Below are 26201 nucleotides of genomic sequence, written 5' to 3' on the forward strand. Positions count from 1 at the left end.
AGCTGTTTAGGTTTAATTACTAATGTTAACTAGCATGTTAGTGATCAGTAATTAGCCTGTGCCTATGTTATCTCCTTACATATACCTACGCTCTCCATCTCTGTAAGATTGGGAATGATTGAGATTTCTCTTGGCACAGCTACCAGAAGACTTACAACTCTCAGACGTTGTTCACATCACATCTACGTTGTCTCTCTCAGTTGGAGGCTGCGCAGTAAAGCTATTGATCACCGGAAAAGTGCTTCTAATATCCTTCACTGGTTTCCGTCCAGAGCAACGGGCTCTGTTGGCCCATTTTATATATGTCAATGGTTCTTCACCATTCATACTTGTATTTTGAGTTTCAACTAGAACATGTTTACATGCTTTCGTGCTGTCTGAATATACCTGTATTCACCATCTGTCTGAAACTTTCCGTTTTATCGCCTGTCTCTTTAAGCTTCCCTTCTGTCTCTGTATCGTCATTGCAGCCGAGGAATGACTGTAACAGCACGGTAGCGGCACTTTCGACCTATATATGTATATGTTAGTGGTGACATCACAACTATAAGGAAGTCCAGACGGCTCGTTTAAAGGCACAGTTTCTGAAAACTGGCTGTGTGCATTTCTCTGAGGTTTGAGCATTTAGCGGGAACTCAAAACTGCGGTTTGATGAAAAAGAGAAAAAAAAGTGATTCCTCCAACACCCTGCTTTTCGATGATGTTAACGTTGCGTAATTATGTAACTTTATAACGTTCCCATGGCAACAGGGGAAAATGGCTGCTTTTGTGTGAAGTAAACACAACATTTTTCAACTTTCTGCTAAAATATGTGACTTTTTTGCAACGAAAATGCGGGGATTATGAAATCATTCAAGCCCCGCATATTTGGCGCAGAAATCGGCAATTTATGCGGCGAAAGTGTGACGTATTTGAAAAAATGCGGCTCCTGCATAAATGCGGACTTTGGCTGATTATGCATAATCGCGTTTTTCGGGAGGGACTGGCTTTATAATAAAAAAAGACATGGAAATCTCACTTTTTACAATATGGGACCTTTGAGTTAGGTGAATCATGGCACATCAGGAAGGTAGCTGAGAAAACCAACAAAAGAACCTTTTCACCAGTGACCAGCCCCGCTGTGAAATGTTAATATCTGCTAGCTCTTTCTAGTATTTGTCCCGGTTAGAAAGGGTAATAGATGAGATAACGCCCGAGGTGATCCTTCATAGGGCATAGAGCTCATTAATCCCTTGATGTATTACTTCTACGTTTCCTTTTTATCGGGTGGGCTCCCTGACTCAAAGGGAGCCTTAAAGCCGTCGCTTTGGAGAAGCAGGAAGGTAATTGCACATGTGCACTCACTGATGAGAAAAAGTGTCTTCACCTTGTTCCTGAGATTCACACTCAATCACTGCTGCTATTCTGCCAAGTCTGCCAGTTATTAACCCGGAATTGACCTTTACATTTGTTTTATTTCTGTGCTCACGTTATAGTGTTTGTTCATGTGTTATTCTACTTTCCTTCCCATTTACACTACTACAACTGTCCTCCAAGCCCTTTGACCCTGCGCATGCAGACAGACTCAGGAAAGAGATCCTCCAACACATTCATTGTGAGAATATGTTTCAATCATGATTGAATGACCCACACATTTATATTCGTATGCAGATACGCACCCACAAAGACACCCATGCTTTGGTGACTTATGCAGCACCCTCACAGACATTGCACAAAGAATTCAGACATTTCCACAAGAATATGTGTATGCCTGATTCAGAGGCAGGCTGAGGCGAATCTCCTAGACTCTCAAGGCCACTTCCTCTACAGCGTCTTTCCTTTGGGAGGGCGCTTAAAAGGCAGAAAGCGTGTGAGAAAACAGATGCTGGGTGTTGTGCGTTAGCGGAAGTTCAAAGTGTGATGGCAGTGAAATGTTTTGTCAACTCCTCATATACAGTATATTGCTAAGTCGAAAGACGTAACTGAAGACGTGCTTTTGTGGACATCGGTAAAGTCCTACGCATTTATGTGGTGTGTTTAAGCATAATTGGTTAAGTGTGTTGCATGCTGTTCTCCTCGATGTGATCATCCCATTTCCTCTTTTGCTGGAGTTGACTGCAGGTGACCCTGATGGTGCCATGTTGTGGTTCATGCTGTTCTCTGCTGCTTCTCTCCAGCTTGACCCCCAGGCAATACTTGGATGCTGGTTAAGTACACACTCTGCCACTCCCAGCCTGTCTTTCAGAAGCACATTATGTCTGTTGCAGGGAGGAGTTGTGGTGTTGCTGGGCCATTAGCTTACCACAGAGTGAGAAGAAGAAAACACAGATGGGGCAAGCTGCTGCGGACAATAATGAAAGACATGTGTCAGTGTCCCTGAAGGGTACAGACTGTACTGGATGTGAAAATTGTACAATGAAAAAAGGGAGTACCACAGCATCATGTGCCACTCGACCCCCCCATCTCCCCCCACTTCATCAGACCACTTAATAAATATAGACAGCTGTCTCTAATGCATCACAAATCACAGGTAGGGCGCTACCTGATTCAAAATTTTGTCAGTCTAATCGGATTTGGCTGTTCAGTACGATTATTCTACTATTTGTTTGTTTTTCTTCATATAGATCTTTAAGGAACGATTTATTGAACTGCCACATTTTTTGAACGGGGTTCTGCTGGACGTTCAGGGTGACAACTGTAATTGCAAAATTACATGTAAGCATGATTCTTTTATATTCTTGTCTTATTTCTGTTTTATTTTCTCTCACAATGCTGAAAGTGAGTTTTTCTCATTCTCACATGTTGATTCTGATTCTCACTAAACTAAGTGGGAGCCACAATGTCTGGAACATAATGTGAGCACCGTTTGTCTGAACAGACAGGGGCTACAAGGTCACCCTAAAACTATCTCTCGGTACATTCATTTGTCCCCTTACAATTGAGATAAACGGCTCCAGGATGTCTCCTGTGTTTCAGATTGTCTTCTATGTCTAAAATTGCCTGTAAGAAATGCAGAGTCATGTTTAGACCAGAGCATGTGTGGTTTCTTTTCATGTATATAAACTCAGTGTTCTTGTTCACGCGTTGAAGAGACATTTTCCACACTGAGCTGTCGTGCCCTTTGTGAAACCTGTGTTACTCCTATATTTGCAAATATATAATAAAATACAAAAAAGTAGTCTTCAACTGTCTTTGTTTTACTGTTTAACTTTCTAAATCCACTCCTGCCGCAAAAAGAAACTTCCACAACACAACAACGTTCACATGATATAGTAAAACCCTCCAAGCTAATGCGTGCTAACTACTGTAGCTGAGGGTAATAAAAAAAACACGGAGGCTCTGTCTGAACCAAGCCTGTGACCAGCGTGAACCAAGACGGCCAACACACTTTTATGAACTCCCATATTGACAAAAGGCAGCGCATACGCAACGCTAGCTTCACTCATTCTGTTTTTACCCTTCACACTAAAAGCCCAACTTAAATTTACTCAGATCATTTCGCTAAGAGGCTACACAATGAAATAGCTCACACTACGCTAACAACATTTTTGCCCACACCAGATTTAAAACAAAAGTTAGAGACTATTTTGTATTAAGGTGCTGTAAGTTATAAATGTACCACATCTAAGCAGAAGGCAGAAGATAGACTAATGTTGGAGCATGACTGGGTGAGGCCTTTGTACCTCTGGGCTAGCCTGACAAGCCAGACCCACATCCAGATGTTGGGTCTGGGAACTCACCATTGACAGAGCTCAATCCGAGGGGCGGGATAAACGGTTGTCTTTCAAATTCCCTGCACGCAATAGGACAGCGCTACAACCAACCAGAGCAACGCTAGTTGATAGATTAAACTTTTGCAGTATCCGGTCGGCAAAACTCCGAACACATCTTTCCTTTTTTAAGAATGACTTCTGTGCCGTTCTTTGTTCTTCTCTCAAAGAAAAGCTGAACTCCAAGTCTTCCAGAAGACCGCTGTTCACCAGCAGCAGCAGCCATAAGCCCGCCCACCGACTCTATACATGATGTGATTGGCCTGAACAGATTTTGGTTTTTCCAGCTCACAAGCCAACGGAGAGTGCCTAGACCCCCCTGGCTGCAAAATAAATTTGCTGCCACTAGGGTGCGTCTAGATTTCTAGGCTACCTCTGGGCTGCTGCCTCCGTCAGATTCACCGTCTGGTTTTACAGCTGCCTGTTTATTATGGCAGTTCAAGGCAAGACCCACCCTTCAAAAGCATTTGCGCGCTACGATTGGCCAGGTGCCCATGCTCCCAGGAGGTAACGGAACCTGATTCGTTCAGGTCCTATCCCCTGACCAATTGGCTTTCCTAACCTAACACATTGCCAGACCTTCCTCCACAGCGCTGCGGAGGAAGGTCTGGCTAGTCCACACAGCATTCCAGGATAGGAGAAAAACGTGCTGTGGTTTATTGGCATTTCTTTAAACCAATCACAATCGTCTTGGGCGGCGCAATAACGGTGCCTCTGCAAAATAGCCTCGGGAAGGAGTTTAGAATGCCAACAAAGCGAAGGTGAGGGACATCCGGACGAAAATGAGGGACATCCGGCGGATCTTCCGGCGGCACCGGAGCAATCCCTTAAATGATAAACTCCTAACCTCAACTGCTCGAGGTCAATGCCTAACCTCAACCACAAAACTGCAGTTGGAGCCTTAATAACGCGTCTCTGACATCTCCACAGAATGATTTTACCCTGGAGAGCAGCATGAGGAGAGCTCACTCTGCAGCTATATTTTTTGGAACCTGGTTAATGTCAGTATAGCTGCACACTGATAAACTTCAATTCAAGGTGAACATGCACTTTATATGCATTAAAAATGAATATTTTTAGTGCAGCTGAGCTATTCCCCTCTTCTCTGGCAGATTCCACTGGTTTGACTCACAAAAGAAATTCAAGGTGAGCGTGGTGATTCTTTTCAAAGGAATATTTTCACTTAGCAGACTAGAAAAAATGCAGCTGCGTCAGAGAGGAGCTCAACACCTGGTAGAAAAGAAGATTTCTGTGCACTAATATTGCATTCAAAATATATTGAATTGACGACTGAGATGAACCTCCTTCCTCTCTCTACAGCATCTGTCCTTTGTTACACTTTGTAAAACTCCTTTACTTTGACAATTTGGGGGTTGGCTTGTTTGCTGTCGTACCGGAAGTGAGAGGGTTGCTATCGGTTTGGTCTTTTTGCATTTAATTGACAGACTCTGGTATGTGTTAGCTTGGCGCTAGGCCTGGATGTGTGGAGAGGCAGCTGAGCTACCCTTTATCAAAAGAGGAGAAATACAACTCCCATAAACTCCAAAGTCATTGTATTTACATGTTGTGTCTTCTTAGCCGGCTTGCTAACATCATCACACTGGTGAGACTACATTCAGAACTCAACAAGCTTTGTTTATAGATGGACCCAATTCAAACACCCCCCTTAAAGATAAGGCAACATCCCATCTTGAATATGCTAGCTCAGTCTGGTGTCCATAAATTTAAAATATATAGAAAAAAGTTAAAGGGTCCAGAGAAGAGCAACTAAATTAATTCCAGGAATGAAAAATATGTCTTATGAAGATAGATTGAGAAAATTAAGTTTACCGACTCTCATATTTAGGAGATACAGAGGTGCCTTGTGCCGTACATGTAAACTAGATCTGTTTGGAACAGTGTGTATCAAAAGCCAATAAGCGTGCCAAAGCTTGTGTGTGCAACTAACAAATGACTGAAAACAATGTAGAAAAAACATGATGGAAATATTGCTATTGTTTCTGTTTGTTTTGTGTATTAATTTGAGCAACGTAACCGATGTTATCTGCCATAGGCCATACATTACGTCTCTTCAGTGAATCAGAAGCTTCAGTGGACGAATAAGTCTCATGCTTCACGCTGGCTACATCATGATTTATTCACTAAGTCTATTTCCATTGCTTTTTGTCACATTTTGCTTTTATTGATACAAGACGTGTTCCCCCTCAGCCAAGGGTAAAACAAGTTTTTGTGATATTTCAACTCTGTGGCTTTTCCACCAAGGTTTTTTTTTAAATGCGAAAATTGAAGATGCGCGTAAAAACAATTGGATGGAAATGCCTCATTTTTGATTTTCTGATTACCTTTGCTGTTGAGTTTCAATGAGTAATGAGTATGACTATACCCTGTTTAGCTTTAGCCTGTGCTGTGTAAAGGCAGATAAGGGCTTCTGTGCGTTCACTCAGAAGCTACCTTCTGTCTCCCAAGCACCTGGCAGAGTGAATTAATGCGGTTCACAGGACTGGGAAGTGGGTCAAGCTCCAGTGATTTCTGCAGCCATCCCAGCTCACTGTAGACATCCAGTTATACAAAGAGATCTATTGTTATTAACCGTGATTAGGACAAGATGCTAGTGAGCCGCCAGAGAAGGAGAAAGGACAGCCCAGGAATCTGGAGCTGCCATAGAGATGAGGAAAATATGCAGGGGATATGGTATGGTATATGAGCATGTGTGCGTGTGCAGATTTTTGATATACTACCCATTTTAGGCCTGTGCTAATAGGTCTGTAGCACGAGATCTGGTTCTCTCATGTTTTATTAGATTCTCTCAGTTCTAAATTAAGAGCCACTGTTCATTCGCCATTTACTATCCACATAAAAAACCTGTTATAGATAGTCTTTGGGCACCCAGAATCACGTATGGCCTGAAAGCAAAGTGACAATGTCACTGTCCTTGAGTGAATTAGGTATGATCATAAAAACTAGGCCGGTGCTTTATATAACCAACACTATTATCCACTGACACTGACCTCCTCATAAACCTGACTGTTAGATAAATTGTTCAGTGAACGTTGCATAAACATCATATGTGACCCCAGTATATTTGGTGCTGTACAGCAGTTTTATAACACACATGACTGCGTGCCGTGCACACACCGAATTGCACACGTTTATACAAGCATTTCTACAGCTACAGGGCTGCCTGTATTAGACGGTCACAGTGAACTCTTCTGCTCCCGGCTTTGTGTAATGAGAACAATGTCTGTCATTGTGCCCCTGTCGCTGTCTCTCTGACTGAAAGTGGTTGTGGAGCAGAACAGGTGTATTTTTGGGATAGTTGGGGCGGACTACGCAGGATCGTCCCCTGAATGAACATTTCTGGATGCGTGTGTATTTTAAGGATTTTGTGAAATGTGATATATTTTTTTTTTTTTTCTTTAGTTCTGACACATATTTGAACTTTCTAGAATCACAATCAGCTTTACTTGCCAATTATATTTGTACACAAGGAATTAGACTGGGCACATACAAATTACACATACAGAAGACATACAGCTAAAACAACGACAGCAAGCTAACAGAGATAAGCAGACATAAACATATAGCTAGTATGGACAGTAGGTGAAAAAATAGTACATTATGCTTTAGCCTACATACAGAACTGATTTGGACTGTTGGTTGGACAAACAAGAACTTTAAAAACATCCCTCTTGGCTCTGGTAAATAGCATTTGGCATTATTTTACTACAGTGCATATGAAAATATTCATTTTTGGAAGTTTTCATGTTCTATTGTAATAGAACATTGAATCAAAGGGTTTTTTAAAGGCTGTGTCAGGTTGCACAATCCCCATGCAGCTTGAGCAGTTTTACAGAGAAGAATGTGGAGAGACTGCAACGTCCAGCTGATGAAGACCTATCCTTGCTACTCAAGGCTGTGATTGCTGCCAAAGGTGCATCTACGAAGGGGGGTGGGAATACTTGTTCATGCAAGTATTTTCTATTCTGTATCCATACAAATGATATTAATTACATTATTTGGGCTTTTTTCCCTTTATTTCAGAGTGACAGTGGATAGAAAGGAAAGGTGGGAGAGAGATGGGGGATGACACGCAGCAAAGGGCCACAGGTCGGATTCGAACCCTGGGCCACTGCAGAGGACTACATGGGGCGCACGCTCTTACTGGGTGAACTAGAGGTCGCCCCAATTACAAAATGAATATCATTTCTAGGGATCTGTTTTTACTTTGAGAATACGTTTCTGTTGATCAGTGTCAAAAATGATTTTTCATTCATTAAATGAATCATGTTGTATGTTGTAATACAATGAAAGATGAAAACTTCCAAGGGGGTTGGATATTTTTGATAGGCTTTGTATCTTATGACCTTTATACACACTAAGCAATGAACCGACTTACCTGTAAAAAATAAAAAGATAGAATAATCAATCACGAACATGCGTGTTAGCGTGTTTACTTGTGTCATTTAGAACATCTGGGTGCATCCAAAACGTAATGTACCTTTCCTCATATTCATTCTGTGTTCCCTGCAGCCACTGATGACACAGAGACCAGTTGCCCAGCATGCCAATGTGTCAATATAGCGGTGAGCCTGTTACGCATCAACAGAGCACCGAGTGCCAGCAGCCAACATGCCTTGTTCCTCTGTTTACAGAAGCGGAAGTGCCGTACATTTAAACTAGATCTGTTTGGAACAGTGTGTATCAAAAGCCAATAAGCGTGCCAAAGCTTTTGTGTGCAACTAATCATTCACTCCCCCCTCTTCGCTTTCCTGTTCTCTCTGTTCTGGCCAAGTTTTTATTGTTTCTTCTCCTTAGCTCCTCTGATATAACACAGGCTATGTTTATTTTATAAGGTTTTAGTGTTTGGGGAGCCCCGTGAGTGCAGGGTGAACAATATTGCTTAACCAGAATAGTAACTCTAACACGAGGCCCTCGTCTGATTGGACGGTTATTTCCGTCCAATCCGTTATTTTCACATCATAAGACGTTGCCAATATTTTCAGCTCACAGCCCAACTATGGCACTTTTGTGCCAAGAAACCTCACTATATAATAAGTTAGACAAAGGCTTCTTCCTGCTATTCACCGAAGACATACAATTCAAAAGTCAGGCACACCAGAACCTTCCTCTCCCTTTGAATTGCCCTGCAGAAAACAGACACGGACTTGCTTATTTTTTTTATAAAAGCTACCAGTAACTTCAGAGACAGTCGTAACCTATAGATAAAATAATAATGTGGTGTCACACTCACATCAACTGAACCTCTGGCAATAGTGTCAGATCACCAGTATGACTGTCAGCATCTTTTTACGTTTAAAGTGAATACAAAAAGTAAGTAAAAAGTTTAAATGGTGCATTCATTTTTCACTTAAAATTATGTAATACAGCATGACAACACAATCCCACACACAGTGAACAAGTAGACTGTTCCTAACCTTGATGTTTCAGAAGCCTGTTGCAAATGGCACCAGGGTGCAGTGAATCCCATTCTAAACTGGAGGTACGGGAATGATGCATAATTCATTCGCCTCTCTTTGTAGCAGCTGAACGACCATTAGTGCAGCCAGCCACATTTTCTGAACTCAGTAGTATTTGTGTGTGTGTGTGTGTGTGTGTGTGTGTGTGTGTGTGTGTGTGTGTGTGTGTGTGTGTGTGTTTGTGTGTGTGCGTGCGTGCGTGCGTGTGTGCGTGTAAATACACACATTCCCCCTCACTTCTGATCTCCACCAGCAGGCATGAAGGTCCTCTGAGGTTCACCTGCTGGCTGACGAAAAACATGCTGTGGATACAAAAGTCCTGTCAGCTCCATCCAAACATGAAGAGGCAACCACATACTGGATGACAGAGATCATATCTCCAAATAAACCACCTTCTCTTTTCATCTGAAGCCCCGTGTCAACACACAGGCTGACCTGCTCAGCCTGAAACAAAGATAAAAATAGATTTTATCTCATCAACAAGGCTGGGACTAGATCATCAGATGTCCAGAGCTGGAGTTGTTTTCCTGCCTATTTTGGTTGCTGGATGAGAATTAATGTGTATGAAATGTTAGTTTTTACAGTAAGCACATTATGCGTATCCACATATCCATCTTAATACAGACTGGAATGAAATGGAAAGTAAGTCTGAAACTGTTGTATTAGGAGCCAACAAGCTACCACCACATGTAATTGTTTCCCTGCCAATCACAAACATTTCAAGTTTTTCTCAATAAACCCGTTGCGCATATCAAACGTCTGATTAACAATGAAACTCTCCCATTCTCCACGGCTCAAACTGGCAGCCCTGTTATTATTCTGTTACTTGTTATTCTGTGAATACTTTTATTCCTCTCTCCTTTCCCATTCCTTTTGAAGTTAATCATAATGATTTGTTGTTTTCCTTTCTTATTGTTCACATGCAAATGCTAAGTAGATAATTGCCAAGAGATTGTTGTGAAAGCACGAACAAAGCGGGTGATGAATGAGAGAGTCCTGAGGGCCCCGGGACCCCTGCAGAGCTCTACGGAGGGGACACTTACCTTTTCCTTATGGCCAGCTAATTGGTGGTTTAAGTGCAGAATACCTGCAAATCAAATGATTAGTTCCTTAGTCTACAACATGTCAAGAATGACGAAAAGTGCCCAATATTATATTGAGTGTGTTAAAGGTTTGTCTCTAATGATTAAAGGGCCACTCCACAGATTTATTTTAAATTTTTAGAGTAAGTAAAAAATAAGTAATCAGCTTTGGAGGGAGCTTTCTGATGATAGCTAGAAAGCTATAGGGACTAAAAGTCAAAATAGCTCTGCCTCTGCTGCATTCATTTTAATCAATCTTTTTTAATCAATCTGTCCTTTGAATCCCCTATCTTTATGCAAGTGCCCTTTAATTGAATTAATTAATTGTTTCCTTATGGACAAATCATTTAATTGACTAATAGTTGTTTTGGCAGTGCATTACTGCTGACAATTTGTAGAAAAATAACTGTGGTCAACTTTAATAGCCGATTCATTATTTAAGCTTTATAAAGCAAAAATACTGATGATTCCAAATTCTCAAATCATAAAACAGCCAATTTGTAGACCACACTAACCCCAGGTGAGCAGTATTTTTACATATTTTCTGACATTTTATAGATAAGATAAACTTTATTGATCCCACACTGTGGAAATTCCCTGTACTCATTGCTGGCCCGATGCATAAGCGAACTAAGCGGCTGCTTAGGGCCCCGTGGCTACCAGAGGGCCCCCAAGAGCGCTTGAAATGTCTCACAATTGAGCTTATATCAGAGCCGATCTATTTAAAGATAGAGTTGCTGCTAATTGGTCTCACATTAGTCTTTAAATGCTTATTTGCACATTATGAGTGCTTAAACTAATATTTACAACGTAGAGAGCCCCCAAACCAAATTCTACTTGGGGCCCCCAAAAGTCTTGGGCCGGCCCTGCCTGTACTAAATGAATCTGTTTATCTTCAAAATAATCAATTGTATAGAATAAATGAATCAATACATGTAAAATTATAACTTTATAGCTTTACAGCATATCGTTAGGGATTCTTTCATTACAACATAGTTTTACATAGATCCCACAAAATCTCTTTAAACTCATCCCAAATAAGAACTACAACTTCCTCACAGCATTGCGTCAAATACTTGCTGTTGATTGGCTGCAGTTCACCTAAATCTGATCATCCAGGTCTCTATATGGCTCCATAATCCTGTCAATCAAACTCATTAAATCTGAACCAATCAGCTCTGGAATTTGTCTCATGTGGGCGGGGCTACTTCGCTTCCTCACACAGCATGCTTGTTTCCTGGTCGTTGCTAACAACCTGCTGCCTGCAACTGGTCTGTCCGCCGTCCCCTCATACCTTGGCGGTTCCCTGCTGTAGGGTTTTGAGATGTGTGTAACAATGAAGCCGTGTCGACGCTGAGTGCAGCGGGACTCTCAGCTCCGTGCTGGCTGCATGGTGCTCCGCGTCTCTCTGCCCGCTTTCTGACGCTTGAGGTTTGCAGTCTGGCCTCCAGCCGCGGCTGCGAATTAACTTCATTTCTCAGCGTCGCCTTGCTCTGAAATCATGTTTTTTTTATAAAGATGGCGGCGAGGAGGACACTGTGAACTAAATGACTGTCAGAAACATCGCCTCCATTTGTAATATGGTGAGTATCTTTGCTGGATATATATCTGTGTGTGTGTGTGTGTGTGTGTGTGTGTGTGTGTGTGTGTGTGTGTGTGTGTGTGTGTGTGTGTGTGGGGGGGGGGGTTCCATCTCACACTCACACACACACACACACACACAGTGAAGAGGTCACTACTTATCCACTTTATCAGATGTCGGTGCTCAGACAGGCTAACCTTCAATAGTCATAATTATGTCGTAGACCTTTACACACTGCTCCTTCCTTATCGCGAGACATTGTGCGTTCCGGCGATACGACACGACGTACAATTAGTGTGGCTGTCACCGATGATTGGCAGGTGAACGAAGCAGCGCGCTGCTTTTGACAGCTTGTGATTGCATAATGTGGTGCTACTGCAGGGAGCCTTCCCTTTTATTGAGACTGGATACTAATGTGTCAAAAGCCTGCAGTGCTGGTCTGCAATCCATTGAGTTATTACACTGCATCCCATGCAAAACAAGTTCTATGTATTTCTATGAGTTGTGTACAGACACATTGGTGAAGATAGACCTCCTTAACAAGTGTAACGGCACTGCTAAAGACGAGTCAAGTTTGAATGGACTCAGCCTGGGTAGACATTCGGTGTTAGGGCTTTGGTTTGCAGTGGGTCTGAGTGATTATGGTTGAAATCACAACATCAGTTTCAAAATGTATCCATTGTTTTGTAAAATTCACTTTGCTATCATATATGACAAAGAATTGCATCAAATCTTGAGATTTGAGAAGCTGGAACCAGTAAATGTTTGACATTTTGTCTTGGAAAATGCTCATTAGTTTCCCACAGCCTAAGATGGCATCGTCAAATCGATTGTTTTACCCAACCAACCCAGAGAGACTATCATTAACGACAACAGATATTCTCCTTTAGAGGAACATGCCAACTTATTGGGACTATAGCTCCCAATGTCTCCCAGAGTTAGATAAGTCCATACATACCCTTCTCATCTCCGTGCGTGTCGTAACTCCGTCTGACGCACCCACCGCTAACCTAGCTTAGCACAGATCCTGGAGGTAACCGGCTCCATCTAGCCTACTGCTCTCAATAAGTGACAAAATAACGCCAACATTTTCCTATTTACATGTTGTGATTTGTATAGTCACAGCGTGTACAAATAACAAGGTCACATGACACACAGCCATCTTCTAACCGTATACATACTGGGAACTATATTCTCAGAAGGCGAAGCACTGCTACTTCTGCTCCTCCCCGCGGGGCTTCTCAGGTGCTGCGAGCAAATCTCTATTGGGAGCAGTAGGCTAGATGGAGCCGGTTATCTCCAGGATCTGTGCTAAGCTAGGCTAGCGCTGGGGGCGTCAGACAGAGTTACAACACACATGGAGATGAGAAGGGTATGTATGGACTTATCTAACTCTGGGGGATACGGGGAATAAGATAAAGTCCCAATAAGTCGGCGTGTTCCTTTTAAGATCAACATATGAATTAATCGTTTCAACTCTAGCTTTGCTATCAATGTTGATATATCACAATGTGGCAAATGTATACAAAATGACACATAATCAAACTGACGTTTAATGCAATAAACTGTTTTGCATTGCATCAGACAAAACTCTTCCGATGTGTAAAACAAAACCATCAGTAACTCCTTTAGTTAGTTTTCGATTGAAATGTGCCTGCAGGCTCATAAACTACATGCTACATGTCTGTTGTCAGGAGCAAAGCAAAGAGATAAATGCTTTAATACATGACACGGCCATGACGGACTTCAGCAATCGCACTAAGTTTGTGCTTGCAGGCCGATTGTGTTTTGACTGAGGAAAGTTTGTCAAAATGTTACATTGATTTTCTCTCATTCTTCTTTTGGTATATTTAGGGCAACAGTACACTCATTCATTACATGTATTACTGGCAATATGTTGGTAAGGACTTTCAGACATTTAAAAGCACATAATGAAAGACTTTATTCTAAAGGTGAGGCAGAAAAGGTTTTCCAACAATATGTGTTTATAATACAAAGCAAGTGAGCAAAGACTGTGGGTGTTGGGATTCTTGTGCTCTGCCAGTGTACCCATCACAGTTCTGTACTCAAAGCCTGCATTGTTTTCTTAGAGACAATCAAGGATAAGTCTTTTTTTCTTTTAAATAAATGATGCCGCTGCCTGCTATTTATAATGAGGAGCTCCGAAGTCAAAATGTGGCATCAGGCGTCAGTAGCAGTTGCATGGATGTTTCATTTTTCTCACACTGTTTTGTGTCAACATTTATGGACTTTCAGGAATTTGCCCACTATTTTCTCTTAAATTGTGTATAATAAAGGTCACTGTTTGCATTATAAGACGACACAAGGAAAGAATCGGTTTGTATGTAGTGTACACAGTACTGTACTTGGACTTGTGCTCAGACTGGAAGCGGTAAATTGGACAAAGAGGTATTCACTGTCTGCTTTGACGGGAGAGAAATGACAGTCATTGAAAGTCAAAGCCTTCCCCGAACTAAATTGTCTTCTGTGTTCGCTCAACAAAGCTGTGGTTCATTTGGAAAAGCTTTGAGCTCTGACAAGTGAAAAGGCTATGACAAGAGATAAGTGGTCTGTCTCTGCAATCAGGTGCAAAATACTCCGGACTTTAGACAGTCTTTAGACCATATCCTTTTTCAACTTTGATAGGAGGGTTTTTAGGGGGGTTTTCTGGCAAGAAAATTCTAATGGAAATTGATGCATTGGCATTTGGCAGAAAGGATCATTTTATCAATTATACTGCACAAAAGAGAGGCCTCTAATTTAGCTTTATCTCTTATCTACAGCTTTAAACTCTCTGTAGTCCTTTACTACACAACATTTCCATATTCATTTGGCTGTAAACTAGACTAAGCAAATTAGGCTTTCATTTTAGCCTTGTAACTCTCCATAATAACTGAGTGAACTGTGTTGTATAAGATGATGTTATTGATGACAAAAAACAACATCTTTGTGTCTCATATTTTGTCTCTGGTTTTTTTAGGGCACCAATGCCTCTGCTCTGGAGAAAGACATCGGCCCGGAGCAATTTCCAATCAATGAACACTACTTTGGATTGGTCAATGTGAGTATCACTAAATCCTCTCCTACATTAACCCTTGTGTTGTCTTCCCCTCGACCGTTACCTTGTTGTCCTTCCGGGGACAAAATTGAAAATGAACTTTTTTTTGTGCTTTTTCTGTTGTTTTTGTCGCTTTTATTTGATGATTTGGGTGCTTTTTTTAAACATTTTTGTCCCTATTTTCAATGTTTTTTTAATTTTTTTTATTCATGGTCAATAAATCTCATTTAATCCTTGTGTCCATTGAAAATGGGTCCCACAGCCCTGAACATCAGTTCAGGGCTGTGGGACCCATTTTCAATGTTTGCTAAAAGAAAAATTATGCTATTTATTATTTTTTCTAACTCAAACTCATTGGCCTTGGCTCATTTTCTGTGACGAACATAAAAAATAACTTATTTTCAATGACTGCACATGGTACACCCCTCATAAATGTGATCTCACAGGGGTAAATGGAAAATACAAACTATAAATTATGTTTATATCATTGGTAATTGAGCTAAAGTAAACATCTGTTAAGTATTGTTACATAAATTGTTATGGCTGTATTAATTTAAAAGCCTAATAATGTGGTGGGTCCACCAGACCCGGGAACATTGGCTGTGTAACAAAAATATGAACACCACACAAGGGTTAAATGACATTATACCTAATTTTTGAGTTTGAAATAATTGAGATCAGAGGAGGTTTATGTCAAAGTTTAGTCAAAATACTGTTTTAAAACCATTTAAAAATTGTTTTTTTCAAATGCTATGAAATTGAATAAAACAAAAAAAATTCAATGAAAGTAATCATTAATTTTACCTGCGAAGCATGGTGCATCCAAGTTATTTTGGGGCAATTTGGTTGTAAGAAACCCATATTTCTGATGATGAACTTTGAAAACGGGTCAAATTTGACCCGAGGACAACACAAGGGTTAACAAAGGGCCAAAAAAACACTGGTGTCATTTTTCAAAACGAACTGCCATGGGACTCAGGTGAGTCATGTCCTCTGCTGGATAGTTAGCACTGAAGGTAAGAGTGTTTGTGAGCCTGTTGGCCAATATAGGGATGTTTTGATTCCTTAATATGGCATTCACATAAACACCTACGTTTCTCAACACCGCAGATGCTGTCTCTGCCAGACGGATAAAACAATTGATCACATCTGTATTTTTCCACCAGCTCATTTAACAAATAATCTCTTCATAAATGGACTGAAACCCCCCTTTCTGTTCTCATCTTTGCCCCTGCCCCCCCCCTTCCTCAGTTTGGAAACACATGCTACTGTAACTCGGTGCTCCAGGCTCTCTACTTCTGCCGGCCTTTCCGGGAGAATGTGCTGGCTTACAAAGCCCAGCAGAAGAAGAAGGAGAACCTGCTCACATGCCTGGCTGACCTCTTCCACTCCATTGCCACACAGAAGAAGAAAGTTGGTGTCATCCCGCCCAAGAAGTTCATCTCCCGCCTACGGAAAGAGAACGGTGAGAGCCCAATCCTGGTTCAGTAAAAGACATAGATGACAGTTGTTTTTTTTCGATTGCTAACATGCATTGGTCCAAACTGAGGAAGGAACTTGTTTTGGTGGAACATGTGTACGTTTTAAAAGTAGTTTTAGTCGTGCAACAGAAAACTCCGATTGGACAGATAGTCTAGATAGCTGTCTGGATTTACCCTGCAGAGATCTGAGGAGCAGTTAACCATAGTCCTCACAAATCCACCAGAGTTTAGAATGCCAACACAAAAGCATAAGGAAATGGACATCCGGCCGAAAAGAGTGAAATGCGGCGGGATTTCCGGCGGCAACGGAGCAATCCCGGAAGTAGAACGTCGTGGATATAGATTAATCTGGAACAAACTGAATCATTTTTCATTGCTTTCACACAAAATGCATTCAATGACCACATTCACCAAAATCCGTGAACGAATATAATGGGATGCATGTTGGTAATGCAGACTGTACGAAGAGTTATGAAAAAGTGTTTTTATGCTACGTTTACACGTGATGGACATTTCAACCTCTCCATTTTCAAAAATAACATGGTGCACAGCTGTCAGTTTTCAGAAAAGTGTTCGTTAACACGTACCCGTGCATATATGCCGTCAAGAGCACGCCCAACCTGTAGGTGGCAGTGTAACAAGAATCTCAAGCCCACGTTAGCCAATCAGAATCCCGAAAATGGTAACGGAAGCAACGAATCACTTCCTGTCTTGTCTTCCTCACTTCCTCGCTGCCTAAACCTCCGTTTGTCTCAGTTTACATGCAAACGTGCAAACAAAGTTTTCCAAAATCTCCACTCTGGCCGGAGGTTTAGGAAAGACTCGTTTTCAGAGCCGAATTCTCTGTTTGCGTGTAAACGAAGGGCCCAAACGAAGGGAAATGTCTGTTTCCCAAAATAATCATGTACGTGTAAATGGGGTGTTAGTGTTGTCTGATGCTTGTTAGCAATAATAATAAAAAAAAAACTAACATGAGTTCCAGTGCTTTTCAGTTAAACAAGGAATAAAACAAGATAAAAAAAATCATGTCAAAGATAATATGATCATTAAAGCAATCCCGACATTATCAGTTAAGATAAAAATTAGCTTTAAATTGGGTTTTAAAAGAGGATACTTGCTTGATATAACACTTAGGAAATCACTACAATGGACAGTTTTCACAGCAGATAGAGCACCGGCATGTGGCTAATTACTTAATAGTTACACCTGTGCTTTTCTTGTTATTACAACTAAAATTGTGTCCCATGAACTAGGTCTTTTGGTTGGTTTGGTGTCTGACAGTGAGCATGCTAAAGGGGGCTGAAATCCAAATGTCCCCGCTAGAGCTGCGAAGATAAATCATTTATAACTGATTAGTTTGTCAACTGTCAAATTAATCTCAAACTATTTTGCTAATCAATTAATCGGTCTAAGTCATTTTTTATATAAAAAAGATGTAAAAAAATTCTCTGATTCCAGCTTCTAAAATGTCTATTTGTTTTTAGTTCTGTTTTTTTCCACTCCTTTATGACAGTAAACTGAATATCTTGACAAACAAGACATTTGAGGACGTCATCTTGGGCTTTGGAAAACACTGATCGACATTTTTCACCATTTCCTGACATTTTGTAGACCTGTTTGGTAAAACGATTATTTTTTCTATTCAGTATTGTTGTTTTCTCCACAGACATGTTCCTAAACAATCGCAGGATGGAGAGTTGTGGTTTTGTATTGCGTGTGAGTAGCAGCGCTGGCTTTAATGTAGTCTGAATATTGGAGGTGAAGGGCAGGGGCATGTTGGAGCTAAGGTCATTCAGAGAGTGGCACTGACAGAGACTGACTGTTCTCTGCTGTCCATATTGACGAAGCTCTTTATGTGAATGAACAATGCAATCTCTGTTGGGATCCAGCTTTGGTCAGCTGCCTCCTCTCTGGACATTTTTGTCTTTTTTCTGCTCTCTTTCCCCCCCCACTCCTCACTTTTTGGATTTTTTAACTTTCACATACACATGTGTATGAATGTTGGTATAATCGGTGACGCCTTCTGATTTTATTTACGTGATCTGTAGTACTGTAGACGTCTCTCAAGACAGAAATTAGAAAATCATTAAAGCAGCCAGTTAGCTTAGCTTAGGCCAAAGACTAGAAACGGGGGGGAAGCTAGCCTCGCTCTGTCTGAAGGTAGCAAAATCTGCCAAGTAGCCTAAATAACCCCTTGTATCTGGCTTATGTAGTGCATACAAAAACCAACATGTAAAATCAAGGAAACAACGGACGACAAGTGGGCATTGTACGGTGGGTTAAAGCAATACTTTTGCTGATTTTTAATCAGCTCTGAGTCATCTTTGTGTGGGCAGTGTTCCCTGCTTGGCGCTCCGGGCAGCGGTGGTCTGCTGTCATCCGCCGGATCTCGGACGCGTTTCGCGTCATCCAGTGGATTTCTACAGACCTCCGCTGCCCGGAGCTTTGTGCGCTGGTGTCAAGAAGGGGAAGCCAACACCATTCATCTAAACACGCTGCTCACATTGCCATGACACAGTGCTGGAGGTTTTAAATCAGCAAAATATGTCTTAAAGTGCTCATATTATGCTCATTTTCAGGTTCATACTTGTATTTAGAGGTTGTACGGGGATAGGTTTACATGGTTTAATTTTCAAAAAACACCATATTTTTGTTGTACAGCACATTGCTGCAGCTCCTCTTTTCACCCTGTGTGTTGAGCTCTCTGTTTGAGACATCTCACTTCTGTTCCATCTTTGTTGGGAGTCGCACGTGAGCAGTAGCTAGGTAAGGACTACTAGCCAGTCAGAAGCAGAGTATGAGGGCGTGCCCTGACAGTACCTAGGTAAGGACTACTAGCCAGTCAGAAGCAGAGTATGAGGGCGTACCATGACAGTACCTAGGTAAGGACTACTAGCCAGTCAGAAGCAGAGTATGAGGGCGTGCCATGCTAGCAGCTAGGCGAGCATTATAACGTGTGTTCCAAAGTGACCACGTCTGTCTCTGAAGTAAAGGCTGGACTACAATAGAGATGTTTGGAGCAGTTGGTGAACAGTGTTTTCTGTTGGAGATGGTAAGTCCCTTTGGGGAGGACCTTGGGCTTTTTCACTTTGTAAACCTATAACATGCACAAAAAAGATATATAACACAATAAAGGGAAGGGAAAAAGCCAAAAAGCATAATATGAACACTTTAAAGTGCCGGACTGTTACTTGGCTGGGAGTAGTTGCTAGACAACTAGCAAAGACTCCAGGAAGTTACTGAGCGAAGTGAGATATACTGTAATGTGTTAAGTTAAAAAGTGAGCTTTAAAGGTGCTGCTATGTACATTTTGTTCCTTTTGGACAAAGCCAGGCTAACTGTTTTTGCCTCTTTCTAGTCTTTAAGCTAAGCTCACAGGCTGCTGGCTGTAGCCTCATATTAAACAGACAGACGTGAGAGTAGTGTTGATCTTCTCATCTGATTCTCTGTCAGAAGCGAATAAAACTTTCTCTTTAAAGGGAAGCTGTGATTCATTTAATATAGGCCTGCCTTAGGCTAAATGTGCAGAATTACTATGTACAAAAATACTAATATTTGATTCAGTTAATTATTATGAAATGGCTGGAATCAAGATCAGTGGCCAACACACTTGCCTGGGACATCCCTATCATTTCCCCTCTATGAATTATCTCTTACTCCAGATCTGTTTGACAACTACATGCAACAGGATGCCCACGAATTCCTCAACTACCTGCTGAACACGGTGGCCGACATCCTGCAAGAGGAGAAGAAGCAGGAAAAGCAGAACGGGCGCCTCAAGAACAACGGCACCGCCGTCACCACGGAGACCGAGACTGAGAACAAGACAGAGCCCACATGGGTTCACGATATCTTCCAGGGCACACTGACCAATGAGACACGCTGCCTCAACTGTGAAACGGTGTGTGTGTGTGTGTGTGTGTGTGTGTGTGTGGCTCTGCTTTATTCGCCTATTGAGTGTTTGTTTCTTAGAGAGTAGTATATTTAATATTTAGATCTGTCCCCGGCTCGGTGTCACCCTGAAAAACAGATCTGTTCTGAATAAGTCTGGAAAAGGGATTAGCCTTTTGCAGAGATGCTGAGAGATACAACAAGACAACATAAAAAAAAATGCGCTGAACACACCCGGTGGGCTTCCGGCCACCCGCTGTACGTCATGGCTGGCAGAGGCTTTTGTCCTCACAATTTTGAGGGCGAGGAGTGGGAGGCGTTGCCCTGAACAACCCCTGCCGACACCACGCCGCGGCAGTGCGCAGAGACAAAAGCTACTCGGTACAATCAGCATTTCAAAGACCGTCTGTGTGTGTGTGTGTATAGGTGTGGGCAAGTGGGGCGTTATGTCACAGCACAGCAGGCCTATCCTCACTGGCTCAGTCGAAGAAAACCCCCAGTTTAGTTACGTTATGGTCTCTCTCTTTCTCTTTGACAGGTAAGCAGCAAAGATGAAGATTTTCTAGATCTATCTGTGGATGTGGAGCAGAACACGTCAATAACACACTGCCTCAGGTAGACTTGATTTATTACACGTTCAGTCACAGTTAAAAGGCCGACAGTCCTGTTCCCTTTGGTCTGAATGAGATTGAATAACCAAGCCCTCCTGTGGCGTGCTCTCCCCTCCAGGGACTTCAGTAACACAGAGACGTTGTGCAGTGAATACAAATACTACTGTGAGGCATGCTGCAGCAAGCAGGAAGCACAGAAGCGGTCAGTAAAGCACCGAGCTCAACACCACCGTCATGTGTCACCGTACACTTTTCTGAGCACGTGTGCTTCTCCGCAGGATGCGCGTCAAGAAGCTTCCTATGATCCTGGCACTACACCTGAAGAGGTTTAAGTACATGGAGCAGCTGCACCGCTACACCAAGCTGTCCTATCGAGTGGTGTTCCCCCTGGAACTCCGTCTGTTCAACACGTCCGGGGACGCAGTCAACCTGGATCGCATGTACGATCTCGTAGCTGTGGTGGTTCACTGTGGCAGGTACGCTATGCCAAATACCAGTCCAAAATAAAAGACCTTGATGTGAGTCGTAGTGCGCTCGCACTTGATACCAACTAGGTATGTAAAGATATATCGTAGCGTCAAGTTTCGAGACTTTTAATCCCCTTAAGCTTCTGCAGGCTCACTGATCCGACTTCACATTAGTTGAGCTCCATGAGAAACAGGTTTTAGCTGGTGGTCCTCCGACTATAAAATAGGGCTCATTGATGCTTGCTGTATCCCGTCACTTTATTCAATATAATATTAAGACAATAGTTTTGCATTTTTAGAATGTGCCTTTTTTTGCAGAGAGTTAGATGAGAAGATCAATACCTCCATGTGTGAGGAGTTTTCCTTGACATACGAGAAAAATATTAGCATGTTCATTTGAAATATTCTCACTGTGAGGACAAGACTTTAGGCAAGAAAGCGAATAAGCATGTCTCCCAAAATGTCAAACTATTCCTTGAAAAACAGCAGCATGAGTGGCTCTTGGGCATAGTTCTCTTCTTTTCTTCATAAATGGAGTTGCTGCATTACTGCTTAGAATTACCTGATTAGCCGAAGAATACCTTTAACATAAATGTGACATCACAATCAACAATTCCCCCGAACAGAATTTGTTATTTAGACCTAAAGATGATAAGGTGCTCTAGTATGTATTACAAAATAATGATCAATGATATTTAAAAAATGCAAATCTTTCTTTAACATTGATTATTTTTGAAATCCTATTATGACAACGATGAATATTTGTGTGGGCAAACTGTGTTCTGCCTTTCTGTTGCACGCATGACTTTAGCAGCTCCTGCAGGAAGCTGAGACAGAGGTAGTACAGTGTGAGAGCATATTTACAACCGACACTCACTGTTTGCCTCTGTTTCATCAGCGGCCCAAACAGAGGCCATTACATCACCATCGTGAAGAGTCACGGCTTCTGGCTGCTGTTTGACGATGACATTGTGGAGGTGCGTCACTTGACTCGTCTGTTTTGCTGTACGTTTACATTCGCTGTTGTTCTTGACCATCAGTAAGCAACATCTTGCTTGTGTTGTGCAGAAAATTGACGCCCAGGCCATCGAGGAGTTTTACGGGCTTACCTCAGACATCTCCAAGAACTCTGAGTCAGGATACATCCTCTTCTACCAGTCCAGGGAGTGACTGGAGCTGGATCAGGGACACAGGAGAAGACTAAAATAGGATGAGACCTTTTTATTGTTCTTTTTTTTTGTTTTACCTTCAGCCTAACAGACCCAGACTCCTGCCATCTCCATCCCATCCTGTTCCCATCCTCCAAGTCCGACCTCGTGCCAACCCTCTGTCCCATCCCCAACCTCTGGCTTTACCTGTGCTTCATCTCTCTCACTCTCTCTGTGTAACTTGCTTCTTGCCTTTTAGTCACCTGCATCTGGACTGCACTTTAAAAAATGAAAGCAAAAAAATGCTCAACAGCATGACAAAAACAAAAAAGGAGTCTATGTTCACATGGAGTCCCACACGCTTAGGTGTACACTGGTGGGAGGAGCCTGCAGAGGTGATTCTCTACCAGATACAAGGTTGGGTTGAAGGGTCTGGTGCAACACAGACTGTTGTCAGAAATTGTTGAAATCATTTATATGTATATAAGGTCTTCTTCCATGATGCGTCACCCCTGTTTAGTTCCTTTGATTAGGGCTATTTTCCCCATCACCTTTGCTATGTTCCTGTCTCTGGCAGATGCATGAGAAGTGAATCAAGTTGGAGACAAACACTGTATAATATATTTCATGCATTTTCAATGGTTTAGAAGCAATATTTGAGCACTAATTAGAGAGCACTCACAAGCTTAAAAAAGAAAAGAAAAGGTACGGTCAACAGCTGAAACTGTTGACAGTACAGAGGTTGTTTTGCCCCACAGAGAACCACTCTGTGAGCCGCTGTGTGTGCTTTAACTCATGTCAGATAATCAGATATGATCAACACTTAATCCAACATGCTCCAACACTACACACGAAAGGAAATCCTGCTGTTTTCTCTGTCGGATGGATCTCCATTCAAATCAGCTGAATCTTTATACGTTTTCATTCGGATAGAAAACCCATATGTATTGTACTTAACATATTTATTTCTGTTATTTGTAGTGCAGACTGGTATATAATGAAGGTTAATGTGTAATATGGCTCTTTTGAGAGCTTTGTATGTTAAGACTCTTTTGTCTAAGCTCTGTGTGAAGGACACGGTGTATGTAATACACAACTTAAAGCTGGGGTAGGCAGTTTTGTTTTGCGTCATTGAGCAAAAATTCTAGAATAGTCTTTTAACATATTGCAATTCAAGTGGTCTGAGGACTTTTGCACCTACTATTGGCTTTGTTTTTTTAGGCTTTAGAAAAGCCTAGCCTGTGACGATAGACTTTGGCCAATCACATTTTAGAGAGAGGGCGTTCCTAGTCGCTGTTTTACACATGCAGATGCACGTCTCTTCAGATGGTGAAAGCCTGATTCAATTGCGGAAGATCCTGCAGAAAAAGTTTCCAGCATTGGCAACAACTGCCTTCACTGCAAAGCAACCCAACAAAATTACAGCAGACTTATTAAAAAAAGTCTATAAGAGAGTCTGACAAACACAATAAAACGCACGTAAATATTGTCAAAGCATGTCGGAGATTGTGAGAAAATGTTGCGGGCTTTGAAATTGTGGTGTTTTTTTGTTTTTTTCATTTCCAGAAAACTGCCTACCCCAGCTTTAATAGGACAGCTGAAAATAATTGTATCAGTTATATTTTTAATTGTTAAAAGTTTACATGTTAAATCATAAGATAAGACATGTTAACATGATGCAAGTGAGACCCAACCCTGAACTGCCCAATCTTTCAATTGACAAAAAAGTGAAAAGAGTGCAATAAGAGGTGAAGGTGTCCAGTGTGGGAGTTCCCAGTGACACTAATATAAAGTACATTTAAATGTTAGTAGTAGATGTGTTTCTTAAGTGGCTGATTTCTTTCCCAGTGCTGTGTGTTTGTGTGGTTGTAATATTCAAAGTAAATGCCCCCACCCCCTTCACCATGTGCAATACACACTACCTGCTAGGATGTTAGCTTAGCTACAGCGTTCTTTCCTCCATTTTATTTTTATAACCATACCCAGCATTGTCTTTTCTTTCTCTTTTCATTCCCATGCTGAACTACAGCTTAGTAGTTTTCTCTTGGTTTGTCTCTGACTTTGATGCCGTAAACTGTGTGTGTCATATGTAGCACATTGGAATCCTAAGTCCCATAGGAGTCCCATTTAAGCCTTGATGTTGATTCATACGACATCCCTTGTACTGTAGATGTTTTTTCTCTTTGGCTCATTCCCCAGGGTCTGTGGCCACGCCCTGTGGAATAGTGTGACATCAAACTACTTGTTTTCATGTGAATGCCATTCCTATTTGCTGCACATCAGCAGAATTACCATTTCAAATGCATCTCATTATAAATAAGAGGTAGGAATAGGATTCATTTGCTAGCTTTGTGTCTGTGTCTATTCAAGAAAGGCAGAATTTTAAAGTGAAAATAGTGAAACTCTGGGTTTTGAATGCACTTGTTTCTGCCGTCTCTTCCGTTTAGTCTGTTACTGGGTGAAGTCACGAGGAATACGTGCCAAACTGGAGTCAATACTGACCATGCAACAGTCTTTAACAGAGCATTATTTTCTTTGTAAAGATACAGCTGTACATATTATGTAGAGAAACACTTCTGGAAATAGGAAAATATTTTTTTAAAGTGAAGATCTTTAAAATGTAAAGACACTCATGGCAAATGATTTTAGCTTAATGCTGACCATAAAATGAAACCCTGTTAAGGAAATACTGTGCTATTTTACAATCACTCAATTACATAGTCAATCAGATTTGTCACCATCTGTCATATTTTTTATTTTATTTTTCTGGGTTAAACTGAGCCAGGATAGAAAACCGTAGCACATTTTAGACCTGCGTGAGAGAAAAGAGAGACTCTTAACGCGCCGATCTTCCATCAACACTTATGCACTCGCCCTCACTGGAACGCTCAGTCGTTGCACTTGGTCTGATATATCTTACTGTGATAGTGTTCTACCTAGGAGAGCTGGGATCTGTGTGAGGGAAGGAAGAGAAGAATCCAGAGTCTCCATCTAGTTGTAAACTGAAAGTGCACTTTATCAATGATGAGCTTCAATGCTTTAACATGAAGAACCACAGTTTAACGCACTCATTTTGAGTTATTTCTTCTGTTCAATAAAATGACTTTCAACTAACTTTCTGGACTGTTTGTCTTTTTTCTAGGTCTCTAGCGCGCCTGCTTTATGGGCCTCACAGTGCTTCCGTAGTTCCTTTTGTATGTGTGTAAAGGCATGGGGGGGCTGAAAAAAAGAAAAGAAAGAAATGGCTAAATCGGTGATGTGTAATGTTAATATTGTGTCTTTCTCAATAGAAAATTTATTAAATGTTTTTTTTTTTTAAATCAAGCATATGTTAGAATGCATACTGACTTTTGTAGAGTATATTTTATTCTGTTGATTATACCAGTGTGAACTCACTATACTGAAAACCAGCTACAAATGTATGTTGGGACATTGCTTTAGTCATCTCACTACATGTTAATCCTGTATGAGAGCGTCCTAATACCAACTTCTTAGAAAAATGAGGATGTTCCCTGGAGAACATTAATATATCAGTTTTCTCAAATAAAGAAAAGAAAGAAACATTATCAAGACTACTTGTCACCTCCACAGCGTCTAAGTCTGTCCAGAACATATCTAAAGAAGTTAGATTTTGGTTTTCACTGAATATTAGACA

General features: G+C 41.4%; 1 protein-coding gene and 1 long non-coding RNA gene across 2 annotated transcripts; both read left to right on the top strand.

Moving 5' to 3' along the window:
* Positions 1–986: 986 nt before the first annotated feature.
* LOC120565661 lies at positions 987–3165 on the top strand. The gene is made up of 2 exons (XR_005640276.1): positions 987–2509; positions 2604–3165. It is a non-coding gene; the product is annotated as an uncharacterized LOC120565661 (long non-coding RNA).
* An 8352-nt stretch (positions 3166–11517) lies between these two features.
* usp46 (ubiquitin specific peptidase 46) lies at positions 11518–25660 on the top strand. Its single transcript, XM_039811582.1, has 9 exons — positions 11518–11891; positions 14871–14951; positions 16200–16413; positions 20092–20330; positions 20859–20935; positions 21050–21133; positions 21210–21407; positions 22297–22375; positions 22467–25660. Exons 1-9 carry the CDS (start codon positions 11856–11858, stop codon positions 22566–22568), a joined length of 1110 nt encoding a protein of 369 aa, XP_039667516.1. The 5' UTR covers positions 11518–11855; the 3' UTR covers positions 22569–25660.
* The last annotated feature ends 541 nt before the right edge of the window (positions 25661–26201 follow it).

The sequence above is a fragment of the Perca fluviatilis genome, chromosome 9, assembly GCF_010015445.1.
Source record: "Perca fluviatilis chromosome 9, GENO_Pfluv_1.0, whole genome shotgun sequence".
Classification (NCBI taxonomy): Eukaryota; Metazoa; Chordata; class Actinopteri; order Perciformes; family Percidae; genus Perca; species Perca fluviatilis.